Consider the following 19918-nt stretch of genomic DNA (forward strand, 5'->3'; position numbering starts at 1 on the left):
CCTCGCCTCACCATCTCCCCGTCTCTCCTTCATCCCTCCCTTTATCAGGCATTCTATATCTCCCTTTCATTGGCCTCATCATTGTAATCTTCATCTCATCTCTCCCCTCTTCCGTCTTCGTTCTCCCACCTTTTTTATTCTCATTTTCTCTTTTTTTTCCCTTCTCGCGTTATTTCATACATTCTTTGTTCTCTCATCCAAGTTTTTTTCTTTCCCCTTTTTCTTCCATTTGCTCATTTATTCCTTTTCTTTTTCGGTTCATATATATATCACCTTCATTTTTCTCCTTTTGTATATTTTCCTTCCTTTTCCTTCCTTTTATAAATATCTTCTTTCATATTTCCCCTCTCTCTCTCTTCATCCCTCCCTCCTCTCTCTCTCTCTCTCTCCTTCGTGTTTTCCCCACTCCCTCCTTAACCTTACCTTTTTTCATTTCTTTCTCTGCCTCTTTTTCCTTCGCGGTCTAACTTCTCGCCTATTATCTCTTCCCATTTTTCTTTTATCCTCTTTTATTTATTTCCTTTTTTTCTCGTGCTTTTTTTCCTATCTTATGCCCTCATTTCTTCCCCTCCTTTTTTTTTTTAACGTTTAACCTCAGTCCGTCCCTTCTTTCATATTTCTCTTATTTTGCCACCATGTTCCCTTTTCCTGTTTCTCTTTCATTTTCTCGCTCACTTTCCTTTCCTTATCTTTCTAGTTTTACCCTCACTTTTTCTTCCTTTTCCCTGATTTACCCTCAATTACTCGCTCTCCTTTTCTCCTTCTCCTCCTCCTCCTGTTTTCTCACTCTCACTTTCCTTCCTTCATACTTCATCAAAATCCGAAGAATATTTCTCTTCTTTCATCATCATCATCATTATTATTTCACCGCCATAACGTTTTCTTATTCCCCTCTCTCACCTTGATACTAATGATGGGTGAGTTTCTCCTTCAGTACTCCCGTTTTCCTCCCGTGACGCATCTCCCGTTTTCTATTGATGCATGTATCAGGGAAAATGGGAGGTTATTTGGCAGGTTTATAGGTGCAGCAAGATTATAGGCTTCGGCATGTATTAATAGTGATGGATGCAGTAGTAGTGGTGGTGGTAATGGTGGTGGTAGCAGTAGTAGTAGCAGTAGTAGTAGTAGTAGTAGTAGTAGTAGTAGTAGTAGTAGTAGGGGAAAATTAAGAGAATAACGAAACACACGGAAGAAGGAGAGAGGGAATAGTAAGATGAGGACGAGGAAGAGGACCAGGAGGGTGAAGATGAAAAAGAACAAGAACATGAACAAAATCAAAGAATGAAGGCGATATAATGAGATAGGTGAAAATAACGTTAATTAGATGCAGGACGGAGAAACACCAAGAGGAGAAGCCGAAGAACAGGAACAAAGAAAAGGAGGAAGCAATGGAGAAAGATGATAATTAGGAGGTTGATGATGTGGAGTAGAAGTAGGATGATAAAAAATGTATGAAAAGGAGGAGGAGGAGGAGGAGGAGTTTTGACGTGTGCTGCCCTCCCCTCTCCCACGCCCCCCCCCCCCTTCCCCTCGCGCTGCTGTCGTTGGTGGTATTGTTAAGTGTCGCTCTGGTTGTTACCGTTATTGTGGTCGTGTTCGGGGAATGGCGGCGCGGCACGAAACGAACGACGCGCAATATTCCGAACGTATTAACCCCGGAACGTAACTTTGTGCAACACGAACGAAAAAAATGGGAAAAAATGTATTTGAATAAAAAATAGTTAAAAAGATACAATGGAGTGATACTAATGATAAAAAACGAACGCTGTGTAATAATAATCTGGACGTATGAACCTTTAAACGTAACTTTGTGCAACACCAATGAAAGTAAAGTAAGAAAGAACATTAATTGAAAGACAGTTAAAAAATGATATATGTGTGTGTGTGTGTGTGTGTGTGTGTGTGTGTGTGTGTGTGTGTGTGAATCAAAAAGAGTCGAAGATACACTCCTCCTCTTCCTTCTCCTGCTTTTGCTACTACTACTACTACTACTACTACTACTATTACCACCACCACCACCACCACCACTGTATCTATCACTATCAATACATCCCGAAGCCTCTAATCTTGCTAGGCCGATAAACCTGTCCAATATCCTCCCATTCTCTCTAACACACATTGAAAGAAATCGGGAGGTGCGTTACGAAAGTAAGACGGAGTACTAAAGGAGAAACTCGCCCATCGCTCCCATCAAGGTGAGGGAGGGAAATAAGCATGTTGCGGCGGTAAAACGGTGATGATGATGATGATGATAACAGTAAACATAGCACACCTGCGTATGGGCGTCTCCAGGTCGTAAATGAAGTCATGAATACCTGAGCAACAGGTAACGAGTGACCTGTCCCTTTAAACGTGATGTAAATGATGGCAAAATACTCTCCCTTCCTCCCTTCCTCTTTCGCCTTAATTTCCGTTCTTCCTTCCGTTCCTGCCTTCCTCGTTCACTCAATTGACGTTCTCCTCTTTTTCCTCCTTCCCTTCTTCCCTTCCTCCCTTCCTCTTTCGCCTTAATTTCCGTTCTTCCTTCCGTTCCTGCCTTCCTCGTTCACTCAATTGACGTTCTCCTCTTTTTCCTCCTTCCCTTCTTCCCATCCTCCCTTCCTCTTTCGCCAAAATTTCCCTTCTTCCTTCCCTTCCTCCCTGCCTCTTTGACCTCCTTGCCTTCCTTCTCTTCTACCTACTTCCTTCTTCCTTCCCTTCCTCCCTGCCTCCTTTGGCTCTTTGACCTTCTTGCCTTCCTCCTCTTCTACCTACTTTCTTCTTCCTTCCCTTCCTCCCTCAGTCACCCTCCTTATTCCACTACTTGCTTTCCTTCTCCTCTTCCTCATTCACTTCACCATTGACCTCTTCCTTCTTGTCTTCCTTCCTTTCATTCTTCCCTTCCTCGTTCCACTCTTCCTTTCCCGTGTTCCTTCCCTTCTTCTCTCTTCGCTTCACTCACCCGTCTTCCCTTTTTCCTTCCCTTCATCCCCCCCTTTTCTCCTCCTTTCTTTCTCTCCTACTCATTATTATTTCTTCTTCCTTTTTTTCGTTCTTCCCTCCTCATCCATTCCTTCTCTATTCTCTTTTCCCCTTCGTCTCCCTCTTCATCCTTTCATTTCTCAACCCCTTTTCTTCCTCCTCTCTCTTCCTCCCTCTCTTCTCTCTCTCTTCTTTCCTTCAGTCTATCCTAGTTCTCCTTTTTCTTGTCGCCTCTCTTCCCTCTCTCATTCCATCTTCTTCACCGCTCCTTCCCTCTCCCCTTTCCTTCCTTACTCTCCTTATCTACTGAACTTTGAAACAGTACACCCTTTTCTGTCTCCCTCCCTCCTTCCTTCCCTTCTCCTTCCCTCCCGCATTCCCTTCCTCCCTCTCTCCCCACCCTCTTTCCCTCTCAATCATTCCCTCCCTCCCTTCTCCTTTCCTGATACTCTTTCCATCGGTTTTCTACTCTAATTTCCTCCTCTCTTTCTTTTTTTTTTCCTTTCCTCCCTACCTTAATATTTTTGTAAGTTAGAGAGAGAGAGAGAGAGAGAGAGAGAGAGAGAGATGAAGGAAAGGAGAGATGGAGACACTGGTTGAAAATCTTATTAGTTTGTAAGACAGACAGACGGAAAGAGGAGGGAGGGAGGGAAGGGTGGAAGGGAGAGAGGAGGGAGGGGGGAAGGAGGGAAGAAGGGGAGGATATGTACCAGGTAAGACGTAACCTGAACCCTACCTGTCACCCCTCCTCCATCCCCCCCCCCCCCTCCCCCACACACACCTGTCATATCCCTTCTTTTCCTCCTCCCACTCCCTCTCCCTCCTTCCTCCTTTATCTCCCCTCCTCCCCCTCTTCTTTTCCTTCCCTACCTTCTATCTATTATTGGTCTCTCCCCCATACCATTCCCTTCCCCTATTCCTCTTTCTCCTTTCTTCCTCCCTACCTTCCTCCCCACCTCCCACTCTACCTACCTCCTTCCTTACCTACCTACCTACCTACCTACCTACCTGCTTACCTTTCTACTTATGTCTCCTATCTTTTCCTTCCACGTTCCTCCCTCCTGCCATATTGGAGGGAGAAAAGTTTATTGGAAGAAAAAGTAATAGTAGTAGTAGTAGTAGTAGTAGTAGTAGTAGTAAGTGAAGTGGCCGAAAAAATGGAAGTTAGCATAATCTCTCTCTCTCTCTCTCTCTCTCTCTCTCTCTCTCTCTCTCTCTCTCTCTCTCTCTCTCTCTCTCTCTCTCTCTCTCTCTCTCTCTCTCTCTCAGTTAACCACGACGGTAATCAACGTTTTAATCATTAATGGAGCTAATTAATTGTGTAATCGAGCTCTCTCTCTCTCTCTCTCTCTCTCTCTCTCTCTCTCTCTCTCTCTCTCTCTCTCTCTCTCTCTCTCTCTCTCTCTCTCTCTCTCTCTCTCTCTCTCTCTCTCTCTCTCTCTCTCTCTATCTATCTATCTATCTATCTATCTATCTATCTATCTATCTATCTATCTATCTATATATATATATATATATATATATATATATAAAAAACGAAAGAAGAAAGGAAAAGGAAGCGAGGGAAGAAGGAAGGAAGGAGACAAGGAATGAAGAGAGTACTAACAAACCAACAATTAAAACAAACTAAATCCTCTTCTCGTCCTTTCTTCTCGTCCTTCTTTGTGAGATCAGTGCAATACGGAAATTATGTAACTCACTTGTCCCATCATGTGTTTCCTGTGTTGTAGAAAAGACTTAGGTAGTGTAGAAACTTTAAGCGAAGGGTGAGGAAGCTATCTAACATCTTTACCGTAGAGAAGACAAGGGCAGTGAAAAGGATGGAAAATAAGGGTTGGGGTAGCTGTTTAACCATCTCCCTTAATGTACAATAGACAAAGGCAGTGTAAAAGATGGGAAATAAGAGGGTGAGGTCTTTCTAACCAGGTCCCTAATGCATTGTGAGAAAGATAGGAAAGAAGGATGGGAAGGGCTGTCTAATTTGGCCCCTATTAGTTACAGGAAGACAACGATAAGGAAGAAGGACGGGGAAGCTGCCAAACATGGTCCTTACGTTTTTCAGGAAGACAAAGATAGGAAAGAAGGATAAGGAAGCAATCTAACCCCGTCCCTTTTGTGATGCGAGAATGATAGGAAGGAAGGATAAGGAAGCAATCTAACCCCTTCCCTTTTGTGATGCGAGAATGATAGGAAGGAAGGATAAGGAAGCAATCTAACCCCGTCCCTTTTGTGATGCGAGGAAGATAGGAAGGAAGGATAAGGAAGCAATCAAACCCCGTCCCTTTTGTGATGTGAGAAAGATAGGAAGGAAGGATGCGTGGCCTGTTTGTTATGTGTTTTGATATATTCATTTCTCTACCATTCTCTCCCTCCATTTCTCTAATCTACTATATTCTCTCGTCCTCTTTCTACTTCGCTCATCGTTGTCATTTTCTCTTTCTCGGCGTCTCAGGTGTTTGGGGACTGTGAAAAGGCAACGTATAGTGTCCGCACTCTTCCCTCTCTACCTTTTTCGCCTCTTATAATAATGATGATAAAAATGTTGACAAGAAGTAAAGCAACATTCCTAACCCCGCGTCCCTTTGTGCGTTGCAGGAGGGGCTGTGCACGCGGTACCAGTGCAATGGCGCCCTCATGCTGCCCAGGAAGAGCGGCACGGAGCCCAGGTCGTCCGAGGAGGTGCTCAAGCTGGCCCGGGAGTTCATCGACGAGTACTACCAGTCCATCAAGAGGTGAGTACAGGGGGGGGGGGGGAAAGTGAGAGGGAGAGGTGGGGGAGGGAGGAAGGATATGATGTTAAAGGAGGGTAGAGAAGGAGAAAAATAAGTCATAGAGGAAAAAATAAATAAAACCATACGGGAAAAACTGTGTTGAATTGTTAGTGTTGTGAGACTATTAAGATGTGAGTACAGGGGGGGTGGAGTGAAAGGGAGAGGTGGGGGAGGGAGGAAGGATATGATGTTAATGGAGGGTAGAGAAGGAGAAAAATAAGTCATAGAGGAAAAAAAATAAAACCATACGTGTTGAATTGTTAGTGTTGTTAGTCTATTAAAAGGTGAGTACAGGTGTGACAGGTAGAGAGAGAGAGAGAGAGAGAGAGAGAGGTGGGGAGGGAAGGAAAGATGTTAAGCAAAAGTAAAGATGGGGAAAAATAAACCATAAAGGAAAAACTAAGTGCGTTGAATTGCTAGTGTTATTACTCTGTTAAAGGGTAATCCAGGTGAGGCAGGTAAGGGAGAGGGAAAGAGAGAAGTGGGAAGCGAAGGATGATAAAAAAAAGTATAGAGGGAGGAACAGCTAAAGCATAGGGGGAAAAAACTATGTAGATGTTAGTGTGACTTGTCTCTTAATTAAAAGGTGAGATTTGAGGAGGAAAGGAAGAAAAAGAAGTACAGTTAGATAGGGAACGTTACCATTGAAAGGTGAACAGGGGATGAAAATAAGAAAGGAAGTATAAGAAAAACAGAAAAGAATAACAACAACGAAAGAAACAAGAAGTAAAAGAAAAAAAAACACAAGGGAGGAAAGAAACAGAGGCAGGAGACGAAAGACGTAAGAGAATGCGTAACGAGGAAGAGGAATAAGAAACGGAAGGAAGGAAGGAAGGATGGAAAAAATGATAGAAAATATGAGATGCGAGTGAGAAGAAAAAAAAATATAAATCATTCAGCGTGGGAGTGAGGAAGGAAGAGAAAGATGGAGGGAGGGAGGGAAGGAGGGAGAGAGGGAAGAGATGCAAAACAAGAGATTGGGGGAAGGGAGAATGAGGGAGTGTCAGATAAAATGACGAGAATTGAGAAAAGTAGAACATGCGTGGGAGAGAGAGAGAGAGAGAGAAAGTCAGATATATGGAATTAGCATCATCGAGAGAGAGAGAGAGTCAGATATGGAATTAGCATCATCGAGAGAGAGAGAGAGAGAGAGAGAGTTTTGAAGCCACGTTGCCAATTATTGAATATTTCCCAATTACTTCATTTAATTGCTGAATAAATCACTAACGGGCCAGGTGAGTCAGCAGGCCGCCAGGTAATTAGCCTCTACCTGTGCACGACTCACTCTCTCTCTCTCGGTCACTCACCTTCATTTACTCACTCACTCATTCACCCATTCACTCACTCATCTTTAATCACCCACTAACTCACTCACTCACATACTCTCACACTTTCACTCACTCACTCACTCATTCACTCACCTTCACTCACCTACTCACACTTACTTTCAATCACTCATTCCTTCACTCATTCCCTCATGCATCAAGTTTATCATTTACTCTCTCTCTCTCTCTCTCTCTCTCTCTCTCTCTCTCTCTCTCTCTCTCTCTCTCTCTCTCTCTCTCTCTCTCATTTATTGATTTACTGATTCATTAACTTTTATTCCCATTCGTATCCTTTTTTCATCAATAGCATCAGTTATTTCCTTGGTTATGTTTTTGTACTCAAGAAGAAGATTACATATAAGCCAGAACTTGATACATTTTCCGTCTTGCCTTTTCATATCTTCCTTCAATCTCTCCTTCCTTCCTTCCTTCCTTCCTTTCCTTCCTTCCTTCCTTCCTTCCTTTCCTCAGTTCCCTCTTTCGAATCTCTTAATTTCCTATCTCGTTCTCCTTTTTTCCCCTTCATTTCCTCTTCCTTCTTTCATTCCCTCATTTCTTCCCTTCTTTACCTCTTTCCTTTATTTGTTGCCTTCTTTCTTTGCTTCCTTCCTTCGTTGCTTTCTTCAATCTTCTTTTTCTTCCTTTTTTACCTTCTTTCCTTCCTTGTCGTTTTCCCCTCATTCCTTCCTTCCTTCTATTGTTTCTCTTCTCTCTTTCCAGCACTTCCCTCTATTCTTCCTTCCCTTCCTATCACCTTGCATTTTTCTTTACTTCCTTTTTTCTTCCTTCCTCGTATCATTTTTCCTCTCTTTCCCTTGTTCCTTCTCTCTCCCGTCTCTTCCCCTTCTCTCCCCTTCTCTCCTTGTCTTCCCTCAAACCTTATTCCTCCTTCCTTTATCCACTTTACTTCTTTCTTTACTTTTTTTCTTCCTTCCTCCTATTATTTTTCTTGTCTTCCCTTTGTTTCTTTTCTCTCTCTCCCTTCTCTCCCCTATCCCTCCTTATCTTCCCTCTCACGCCTTTCTCCGCCTCCTTCCTCTCTTTCCGCCTCACGAGTACGGCTACAAAATAACATTGGTACATTTTACATATGAATGGAACCGAACCAAGTTTGAGACAAGACAATTTCTCTGTTTACATACTTAGAAAGGAACCGTCCTAGTAATGTGTCGGTGAGGGGAAGGGTGGTGTGGGTCTCTCTCTCTCTCTCTCTCTCTCTCTCTCTCTCTCTCTCTCTCTCTCTCTCTCTCTCTCTCTCTCTCTCTCTCTCTCTCTCTCTCTCTCTCTCTCTCTCTCTCTCTCTCTCTCTCTCTCTCTCTCTCTCTCTCTCTCTCTCTCTCTCTCTCTCTCTCTCTCTCTCTCTCTCTCTCTCTCTCTCAAGTATCATACCTCCAACGTCTCTTTCTTCCTTTTTCTTCCTTCCTTACTTTTTCTTTTATTTTCTTTCTCACTCCTAACTAGTCTCCATTTTCCCAACCTTCCTCCTCCTCCTCCTCCTCCTCCTCCTCCTCCACCTCCTCCTCCTCCTCCTCCTTCTCCTCTTCCTCCTCCTTCTCTTGCATGGAAATCTTGGATCGGAATTCGATTTGACACATTTTAGACTGACGTGATTATCCATGCAACCTCCTCCTTCTCCCCCTCCTCCTCCTCCTCCTCCTCTTCTTTATCTTCTTCTTCCTCCTCCTCCTCCTACATTAGTCCTTTCGTTTCCTCCTGTTTCTTCACTTCTGAATCTTCCTCTTTTCTTTCTTTTGTTTTGTCACAGATTGGCTTCCTATTCTCGATCCTCCATATCTTCTTCTTCCTCCTCCTCCTCCTCCTCCTCCTCCTCCTCTTCATGTTTAGTCATGTATCGTCTTTGAACTGAGGAAAAAAACTGTAACCAAATTCTCTCTCTCTCTCTCTCTCTCTCTCTCTCTCTCTCTCTCTCTCTCTCTCTCTCTCTCTCTCTCTCTCTCTCTCTCTCTCTCTCTCTCTCTCTCTCTCTCCCCCCTTCATCCTTCCCTTTCCCCTCTTCCTTCCTTTTTTATCCCTTCTCCCTCTCACTCCTTTCCTCCGTTCCCTTCCCTTCCCTCCCTACCTTCCTTCCCTCCTTCCAGCCCCTCTTCCTTTCCCTCCTTCCTTCCTTCCTTCCTCTCTCCTTGGACACGTGTGGAATAATACCGGCCCCTCAACACACGCTGGAGGGATGGAGAAAGGGAAAAAAAGGATAAAAGTACCTGATGTACCTTCACTTTCATCTTTTCTTTTCCTGACAAGTTACTGGAGACGGTGACAGGTAGACAGATTGATATGTAGATAGACAAAGATACATGGGTGAATAGATAGATAAATAGACTGATAGATAACGAGATAGACAGACAGATAAGCAGACATATACAGGTAGAAAACTTATTGATTGATGGTTAGCTAGAGAAAGATAGAAAGATTGATAGGAGGAGGAGGAGGAGGAGGAGGAGGAAGAGGAGGAGGAAGGTGGGGAAAATGGAGACAAGTTAAGAGTGAAAAAGAAAAGAAAAAGTAAGGAAGGAAGAAAAAAGGAAGATAGAGATGTTGGAGGTGCGATACTTGAGAGAGAGAGAGAGAGAGAGAGACTGCACATATCTTCATTTTCTAGTCCCATACAATTCTCTTTCATCATCTCTGCATTGTCCCCTTAATCCCCTCAACCCCCCTTTTTACCTCCCTCTTCTTCCTCCCTTTCCTCCCTTCCTCCTCTTACCTCCCCTCTTCTTCCTTCCTCTCACCTCTCTCTCATACCCTTCCTTCTGATGTCCTCCTTTTTTCCTTCTCCCCCTCTTCACCCTACACACACACACACACACACACACACACACACACACACACACACACACACACCTCTCTCTCTCTCTCTCTCTCTCTCTCTCTCTCTCTCTCTCTCTCTCTCTCTCTCTCTCTCTCTCTCTCTCTCTCTCTCTCTCTCTCTCACTCTCTCTCTCTCTCTCTCTCTCTCTCTCTCTCTCTCTCTCTCTCTCTCTCTCTCTCTCTCTCTCTCTCTCTCTCTCTCTCTCTCAAGAGGGACTTCCGGTCTTCTCGTTTGTTCCAGAGAATTTATGCTCTGTGTGTTCCTTCTCGTTTTTTTGTGTGTTTTTCTCCATCTATTTTTGTGTATTTTTCTCGCTTAGTTTTGTTTTGTTTTTCGCTTTCTTTATTTTTCTTTTTTTATTTTTTTTGTCTTTCCTTTTTATCCTTTTTTTGTGTTTTCCTTCTCGTTTTTGTGTTTTCCTCTATCATTTTTGTGTATTTTTCTCGCTTAGTTTTGTTTTGTTTTTCGTTTACTTTATTTTTTCGTTTTTTTTTCTTCTTCTTATCCTTTTTTGTGTTTTCCTTCTCGTTTTTGTGTTTTTCTCTATCTATTTTTGTGTATTTTTCTCGCTCTCATTTTGTTTTGTCTCGTTTTCATTTTTTTTTGTGTGTGTGTTTTTCCTCTTCATCCTTTTTTTGCGTTTTCCTTCTCGTTTTTTTTTTGTTTTTTGTTTTTCCTCCCGTATTTTTTGGGGTGTTTTTCCTTCTCATATTTTTTTTATTAACCTTCTCTTTCCTCATTTATCGTCCATATATTATTCCTTGTTTTTCCTCTTTTCTTCATCTTCATACTAATCAAACACACACACACACACACACACACACACACACACACACACACACACACACACACACACACACACACACCTTGTCTAAATAAGCAAACATCAAACATTTTTAACTTATTGTCGTATTTTAAAACATTTGGTCTCCCAAGTTCACATATTTGACAAGGCTTTCGTATGAGTTGAGGGCATTTTCAGGAGTAGTTTTATGACCCTGGTGGTAGTTTGACCCTTCCTCAGTACCATGTGCCTAAAGAAACACTCATTAGAACCCGATAGATCCCCTCTTTGACCTTTAGGAATAGTTGATGTGAGAAGCGAAGGTGTCTTATAATACCAATCATAGAGCAAAAGGATACATTAGTAATCATATAAGTATTTTTAACATTAGGTCAAAGAGTGGATCAATCGAGTTCTAATGAGTGTTTCTTTAGGCTCATGCTACAGAGGAAGGGTCAAACTACCACCAGGGTCATAAAACTACTCCTGGAAATGCCTTCAACCCATACGAAAGCCTTGTCGAATATGTGAACTTTGGCGACCAAATGTTTTAAAATACGACCGTAAGTTAAAAATGTTTCATGTTTGCTTATTTAGACAAGGTGTGTGTGTGTGTGTGTGTGTGTGTGTGTGTGTGTGTGTGTGTGTGTGTTTGATTACATGGACGAAAAATGAGGAAAGAGAAGGTTAATAAATAAAATACTCGCTAAAAATAGAAAAATAGTAAATCCTCATCTGTCTGTCTGTCTGTTTCTCGGTTCTCCTTCCTCCCTTTCATTAAAAATAGCCTTCAGGTGTAAATTAATTGATGTTTCGGAATGCTAAGAAAAATGCTTCGCTAATGAGGAGGCTTCCCGACCTTGTATTTTCTCCATTTTCCATTCATCTCTAAGCGGGAGTGAAGAATGTTGAAAGGGACAAATAGTGAAAAGGGAACTAAACTGAATGGAGAGTGAAAAATGAGAAGAAAAAACAGACGAAGAATAATAAGATAGGAAAATGAATAAAGAATAAAAAGACGGGAAAATATTGAATGAAGAATGAAAGTGGAAAGCATTGATGAAGAATGGGAAAAGAAAAATATTGAATGAAGAATAAAGAGAAAGGAAAATGTTGAATGAAGGATGAGAAGGGAAAGCATTGATGAAGAATACGAAAGGAAAAATGTTGAATGAAGAATAAAGAGAAAGGAAAATATTGAACGAAGAATGAAAAGGGAAAGCATTGATGAGGAATAGGAAAGGAAAAATATTGAATGAAGAATAAAGAGAAAGGAAAATATTGAATGAAAATTGAGAAGGGAAAGCATTGATGAAGAATGGGAAAGAAAAAATGTTGAATGAAGAATGAAGAGAAAGAAAAATATTGAATGAAAAATGAGAAGGAAAAGCATTGATGAAGAAAGGGAAAGGAAAAATATTAAATGAAGAATAAAGAGAAAGAAAATATTGAATGAAGAATAGTGAAAAGAAAAAAATGGCAAGAATATGAGAGAGAGAAAAGGAATGAATAAGTGCCAATGTAAAAGAAGACCACATCCATTTTTTTTTTCATTTCGTATAAAACCCAAAGAAGAAAAAGGAAAGAGAGAATTACATTTATCTTTACATTTCCATGCAATAACAAAACCTGGAGGAGGACTCCTGAGAGAAAGATCAGTCAAGAAAAGTAAATTGCTTCCATTTTTAATTTGTCTTCTGATCTTAAGACCTGAGAGTGGGTGTTGCTGTTATTGTTGTTTTGTTGTTGTTGTTGTTGTTGTTATTGTTGTTTTCTTCTTTTCCATCTTTTTCTTCCTCTTCTTCTTCTTCTTCTTCCTCTTCTTCTTCTTCTTCTTCTTCCTTTCTTTCTTTTTTAGTCTTCATATTTTTATCGTTATTTTTATTATTATTATTATTATTATTATTATTATTATTATTATTATTATTATTATTATTATTATTATTATTATTATTATCTCTCTCTCTCTCTCTCTCTCTCTCTCTCTCTCTCTCTCTCTCTCTCTCTCTCTCTCTCTCTCTCTCTCTCTCTCTCTCTCTCTCTCTCTCTCTCAAAATTTTGGCAAGTGGCCCGCTCCCTCCATTATCAGTAATATGTATTCACGGGAAAGGCAGCCACTTGTCCCCCCCTCTTGCCTCCCCCCTCCCCCCCCATTTTTCCTCTCTTTTACTTCCTTCCTTCCTTCCTCCTTTTCTTTCTCTCCTCCCGTCTCTTTCCCATTCATTCCTTCTTTCATTTTTTTCCTCTCGATTTTCCTTTCCATTTTCCCTCTTTCTTTCTTACCTCACTTAGTCTTCTTTTTTTCCTTCCTCCTTTTCTTCCTCTCCTCCCGTCTCTTTCCTATTCATGCCCTTTTCTTTCTTTTTTTCCTGTCGATTATTCCTTTCCTTTTTTCCTGTTGTTCTTTCCTCCCTCACATATTATCTTTATTTCTTCCTCCTCATCTCCCCCTTTCTTTCCTTTTCTTGTCTCGATTATTTTTCCCATTTTTTCCTTTTTCTTTTTCCTCCCTCACTTGTTTTCTCATTTCCTCTTCTTCCCTCGCTCACTTCTTTCCTTTTTTCCCCATTTAATCCCTTTTCTTTTTATCCTTTTCTCCATCCTTCCTTTTGTTTTCCTTTTCTTTCCTCTTCTCCTCCTTCCCTTTCCTCCTTCTCTTTTTTCCTTCCTCCTTTTCCTCCTCTCCACTCGTTTTCCCTTTCCTTTCTACCCGCCTTCCTTCCAGTCATATCTTTCTCCCCTTCCGTCTCCTTTCTTTCCCCTCCTCCTCCTTTTTCTTCCCAATGATTTTCCCTTCATTCCTCTCCTTCCTTCCCTTCATTCACCTTTCTTTCTCCACTTCTCCTTTAATTCGCCTCTTCCTACCCTTCTTCCCCCTTCGTTTTACTTTTTCTTCCCATTTCTTTCCCCTCTTCCTTTTTCTCACCCTCCTCCTCCCCTATCTTTCCCCTCTTCTTTTTTTCCCTTTCTTTCTGTTTCCTTCGCCTTTCTTTCCCCTCATCCTCACCTATTTTCACCTTTCCTTCCCCTCTTCTTTCCCATTTCTTTCCCTGCTTCCTCCCATTTCTTCACCAATTCCTTCTCTCTTCCTTTCCTTCCCGTATCTTTCCTTTCATCCTCTTTCCTCTCTTCCTCCCCTTTCTTCACTTTCCTTCCCCTTTCTTTCCTCCTCCTCCTTCACCTTTCTTTACCCTCTTCACGTTTCTTCATCTTTTCTTCTCTTCCTCTTTGCCCTTCCCCTTTCCTCCCCTTCCTCCCCCTTTCTTCCCCTTCCTCCCCCTCCCCCCTTTCTTTCCTCCGCTAATCTCTCTCCCTCTCCCCTTCAAGTGTCGTGATAATGAAATTACATCACGATCATTAATTTTGCCGTTCCTTATTCAAAGATTCTTCCCCTCGTCATCTTTCTCTCTCTCTCTCTCTCTCTCTCTCTCTCTCTCTCTCTCTCTCTCTCTCTCTCTCTCTCTCTCTCTCTCTCTCTCTCTCTCTCTCTCTCTCTCTCTCTCTCTCTCTCTCTCGTCACCCTTTTTTTTTTAACTACTTTCCGATTTTCGTAACTCATTGAGGAGGAGGAGGAGGAGGAGGAGACGAAGTTAATATGTAAATCAGGGAGAAGGAATTTTAAGAATGAGAAAACAGACGTGTTAGATAATTAGGAGAGAGAGAGAGAGAGAGGATTTAGTAGAGAGTGAATCGTTTGTGGCATTCGATAAATCTGTATTAATCTGCCGATCCTGTTAAGTGTCTCTTTGTGGCGCGACGGAAAAAAAAGGAAAGAAGAAAACTGAGTCAGGGAAACGTACTCAAAGGAAGAATAATTAATACGATAATATAGGGTTGTGGGAAAAAAATAACTTGAGTGTGTAAAGACCAAAGAATGAATGAAGGTAAATATGAATAAATGGACTCAAGTACTGGAATGTGTTAAGACTAAGAAATGAATGGGAAAATACTTATAAATGGGAAAAAATTGTTGGAGGTGGTGAAGATTAAGGATTTTATTTTATTTTTATTTTATTTCTTATTTTTTTATTTTTTTTACAGCAGAGGAGACAGTTCAAGGGCGTAAAAAAAACGATAATGAAAAAATAAGCCCGCTACTTACTGCTCCTAATGGAAAAAATATATATAAATGAATGGGTAAAACGTATTGGTGATGGTGAATATGGAATTTATGAAGGAAAATATAGATAATTGGAAAGAAAATATTGGAGATAGTGAAAACTAATATTTATTGAGGAAACTATTAATAAATAAAAAAAAAGATACTTGAGTGACTTAAACCAAGGGGTATTACTGAGAAAAGCACAGATAAACCATATGAAAAGGATTTGAGGTGAAAACTAAAAAGTACTTAAGGAAAATATCAGTTTTTAAGAAAAGGTACGAAAGAAGCCATGAAAACAAAGAAAGAAAATATTTAAGTAAACGGAAATAAAATATGAAGGAAAACACACGAAATTAAGAACTGATGATTAATTTGTTGAAGTTTTGAATATTTTTTTATCCTTAGAAAATTTATAGTCTCTCTCTCTCTCTCTCTCTCTCTCTCTCTCTCTCTCTCTCTCTCTCTCTCTCTCTCTCTCTCTCTCTCTCTCTCTCTCTCTCTCTCTCTCTCTCTCTCTCTTGTAATCTCCTTCCCATTAACATATTCACGCCCATTTTTCTTCCTTTCCCTCCTTTCCACTTTTTTACCCTTTCTTTAACTCATTTTTCTTATTCTACCTCCTTACACCTAATTCCTCCTCCTTCTCCTCTTTCCTTTATCTTCTTTACTCTCTCCTCCTTCTCACCTTATCTTATTTATATACCTTCTCTTCCTAAATCTCATTCCTCCTCCTCTTTCTCTTTCCTGTCCGTTTATTTTCTTTCCTCTATCTCCCTTCATCCCTTCGTTTTTTTCTCATCTCCGTCTTCCACCATCCTTCTAACCTTCTTTCTTCTTCATTTTTTCCTCATTCCTTTCCTCTTCCTTACCTTTATTATGCTTTTCTTCTTCTCACGTTTTCCTTCCCTGTTCCTATCCTTTCCATTCCTATTTCTTTTCTGTCCCTTCCTTTCCTTTCTTTGTTTTATTGTTTTTTTATTCTTTCTTCCCTTATCTTTATTTCTGCAGTTTCCCCACGTTCACCTCGCCTCTCCTATCCTCTGCATTACTTCCTTTTCCTCCCTTTTCCTTCCTCTTTCTTACTCTTTGTTTTTCTTTCCCCTTCCTTGTCATCATTGCTTTTTTCTCCTCTCTTTCTCCTCACCTTCTCCTCTTTTCTTTATTACATCTTCCTTTCCTTCCCTTACTTTCTCCTTTTTTCTCCCTTCCTTCCTCCTTTTCCCTTTTACTCCTTCCTCCCTTTCCTTTTCCATCCTTCCTTTCTTTCTCTTCTCCTCCTTCCGCCATCTTTTCCCTTGCTTTCTCCATGTTCCTTCCCCTCCTTCCTTCTTCCTTCCTTCCCCCCTTTTACTCCTTCCTCCCTTTCCTTTCCCATCCTCCCTTCCTTCCTTTCTCTTCTCCTTCCGCCATCTCGTTTCCCTTGCTTTCTCCATTTTCCTTCCCCTCTTTCCTTCTTCCTTCCTTCCCCTCCTTCCTTTACTTCCTTCCTTCGCGTCATAACTCCTTCAAAAAATGCTGTAAAACCGATTAGCGAAAGATCTGTGAAAAAAAAGGGAAACAGCTTCGGGAAAAAAGATCTCATTAGTCCACTTGGCCGCCGATTTTACCAAGAGAAACACAGATAATGAATGTGTGGGTGTGGGCAGGTAGGAGAGAGAGAGAGAGAGAGAGAGAGAGAGAGAGAGAGAGAGAGAGAGTGGGCGTAGGTGTGGGAGTACTCAGGAAGGGGAGGAAAAAATACGTGGGAGGAAAAAGAGAGAAAAAATAGTGACAGTGTGATTGGTGAGGAGAGTTAGGAGGAGGAGGAGGGGTAGGAGGAGGAGGAGGAGGAGGAGGAGGCGAGCATGACAGTTTCTCAAGTTATATTTCTGTGAATAGCAAATTTTATGAAACGTGACTAATTTATGACTCTCTCTCTCTCTCTCTCTCTCTCTCTCTCTCTCTCTCTCTCTCTCTCTCTCTCTCTCTCTCTCTCTCTCTCTCTCTCTCTCTCTCTCTCTCTCTCTCTCTCTCTCCCCCCCCCTTTTTAATCCCTCACTCCCCTCACCCTTTGCTTTCACCCTTTCACTCTCCCATTCTCGCTCTCACGCTTCAGTGAACTCGCGTGTGGGAAAGTGGTGGAACGGTCGATGCGTTCGCTCGTTCAGCTGAGTGCCCGGGGGTTCGATACGAAGGATGTTCAGCTTGAAGGGTTTACGTCCAATGATTGACCCGCCGAGTTTCCGTCCCTTATACATTCACAGATCCTTCCGTTTATGCAGGTTTTTTTCCTTATACATATCCTTTTTCCTTATACAGATCCTTTTCCAAATACAGATCCTTTTCCTTATATTGATCCTTTTCCTTATACTGATCCTTTCCCTTATACAAGTCCTTTTCCTTATACAGATCGTTTTCCTTATACAAATCCTTCTCCCTATACAGATCTTATCCGTATACAAATCCTTTTCCTTATACTGATCCTTTTTCCTATACAGATCATTTTTCTTATACAAGTCCTTTTTCCTTTACAGATCCTTTTCATTACCTTCTACAGATCCTTTTCATTCCCCTCGCAGCCATTTCCTGACCGGTGACAAACTGCCCCATCCACTCTTAAAGACAGCATTTAGCACACATTTCTTAACTTGCTTCACCTTTTACCCCTCTCCTCTTGTGCCGTAAGAAAGAATACGTGGCTTCAAGAATTCATAAACATCAAACACTCATTTCCTAACCTGCTTCGCCTTTTACCTTCCTCTTTTGCTGTAAGAAATAAAATATGGCTTCAAAAGACCGCAGACTTAACCATCAAGAGAGTATTTAACACTTTTTCCTAAACCTGCTCTCCACCATTTACCTTCTCTCATTTTGCTTTAAGAAAAATGTGTATTTTAGACTTAACACATTTCCGAACCTGCCCTGTTCCTTGACCCTTCCTCCTTTTTGTTGTAAGAAAGAATATATGGCTTCTAGAATGCAAAGACTTAACACTCATTTTCTTACTCGCCCTCTCCATTTTATTCGCCCTCCTTTTCCAGTAATAACCAACATATATATGAGAATGCACAAACTCAAAACACTCACTTACTAACCTGCTCCACCACTTAACCTTCCCTCCTTTCGCTGTGAGAACGAATGTACGACCTCGAGAATGCACTGACTTAAAACACTCATTTCCTAACGTTTTCTGCCCCCTTTACCTTTCTTCTTTTCCCGTAAGAACGAATGTATGGCTCCCAGAGTGCACAGAGACATCAAGTGCGGTTCTTTCGCGTGTCTGGCTGCACTGGCCTTCCCTGGCAATGAGTGTAAACAAGCTGAGAGGGTAGTTACGGGGGGACGTGGGCGAGGGAAGGTCGGGTAGGTGGTTGGCTTGCGGGCTGGCGGAGGGCAGGAGTGAGGTGTCCTGTTGGCGTCCAGCGGTTCAGTCGCTCGTTCGTTCCCGTGCATGCGTCCTGTAGTCTTTTTTGTGTTTCCGAGAGCTTGCGTGTGCTCTCTTTTATGGGTGAGGAAAGTGCTGGATTGCGTGCAGGGCTTAAGTGGGAGGATATGGAAGTGCTTGTGTGTGTGTGTGTGTGTGTGTGTGTGTGTGTGTGTGTGTGTGTGTGTGTGTGTGTGTGTGTGTGTGTGTGTGTGTGTGTGTGTGTGTGTGTGTGTGTGTGTGTGTGTGTGTGTGTGTGTGTGTGTGTGTGTTAAGGGGGGTGGATTATGTGTGTGTGTGTGTGTGTGTGTGTGTGTGTGTGTGTGTGTGTGTGTGTGTGTATGTGTCAAACCCTATTATACTACTATTGCTACTACTACTACTACTATTACAACTACTACTACTACTATAATCAGTGTCATATTAATTTTCACTATTCTCAGGGAAGGACTGCTGTGGCTGACTGGTGTTATTCTCTGTGACCTTTATTTTGCTCCAGTTCTGCTCCCAAAACGCTCTCTTACCAAATAACACAATTTTCACCCATTTTCCCCAGATAAGCGAGCACTCAAGCCTCTACTAATTCACCCAAATATATCCTAATGCTTCTAAACAGCTCCCTAACACCACCTGATATTACCTTACCCACTCATGATTTATGTTAATGTGGGTGGAAATTCACGTAATATTTCCTCCGTAATAGATCGTTATATGGTGGATAAGTTCAGTAATGTGGGGGATCAGCTATTTCCTCTATTTCAGGCTTGATACTCCTCCTCAGGCCCGACGCTTTTGCCTCTCACCACAAATATTTCCAAAGGCCTCGCAAGCGATTACACAGGTTCTCATGTATGTCTTTTCGCATTCAAGGGGCAGAAGCCTTTTCAAACTATCAATAGAGTCATGAAACTACCCATGGAAGTATCCACAACCTCTACGAAAGCCTTGTGATATTCGTCGGTTTTTCATCAGTTATTCTTTCACATTCACGGTGCAGAAGACCCCTCAAAGTATCACCAGGCTCATTTGACCACCCACGGGAATACCTGCTCAACAACCTCTACGAAAGCCTTGCGTGGGTGTGTGGGTGTGTGGGTGGGTGTGTGTGTGGGTGTGTAAGCCTCGCGTGTTATCTCTCCTCGGCCTCTCCGCTGATCCCTCGCGGCCATCTCTACACTGAAGCCGAGACACGCGCCAGGAATTTAATCGAGTCCAGGAGGAAATGCGCGTCTCTCTTGCCTGCAAATGATGTGTAGTGCTGTGGTGGTGGAGGGGGGGGGGGGGTGTAGTGCTGTGGTGGTGGAGGGGGAGGGGGGGGTGAAGGTGGTGGTCAGTGGGGGGAGGGGGGGGAGCGTGTAGGGGGTTTTTGTGTGTGTGTGTGTGTGTGTGTGTGTGTTGAAGAGTGAGAAGGACAGGTATTCGTAACATAAGGGGACATTGATGATAAGAAATAACTCTCTCTCTCTCTCTCTCTCTCTCTCTCTCTCTCTCTCTCTCTCTCTCTCTCTCTCTCTCTCTCTCTCTCTCTCTCTCTCTCTCTCTCTCTCTCTCTCTCTCTCTCTCTCTCCTAACCCATCCTCTCATACTCACAAGAGGGATTTCCGGCCTTCTCGTTTGATCCAGAGGAGAATTCAACACCTTTTTTACTGTTTTCCCTTTTGGATTTCCTATTTTCCCCACAATTACCACCCATTCTTCTCTCTCTTGCCTTTTCCTTTTGCGTGTTTCTTCCCATACACATC

At 42.0% G+C, this 19918-nt stretch overlaps 1 protein-coding gene across 8 annotated transcripts in view; it reads left to right on the forward strand.

Moving 5' to 3' along the window:
• LOC127006615 (nitric oxide synthase-like protein) overlaps positions 1 to 19918 on the forward strand; it is a 173529-nt gene that overhangs the window by 116243 nt on the left and 37368 nt on the right. For all 8 annotated transcript variants that reach the window (XM_050876720.1, XM_050876717.1, XM_050876722.1 and 5 more), the window contains one exon: positions 5557 to 5693. In XM_050876720.1, the coding sequence (XP_050732677.1) occupies positions 5557 to 5693 (137 nt within the window). The remainder of the gene's footprint in view (positions 1 to 5556; positions 5694 to 19918) is intronic.

The sequence above is a fragment of the Eriocheir sinensis genome, chromosome 33 (assembly GCF_024679095.1).
Source record: "Eriocheir sinensis breed Jianghai 21 chromosome 33, ASM2467909v1, whole genome shotgun sequence".
NCBI lineage: Eukaryota > Metazoa > Arthropoda > Malacostraca > Decapoda > Varunidae > Eriocheir > Eriocheir sinensis.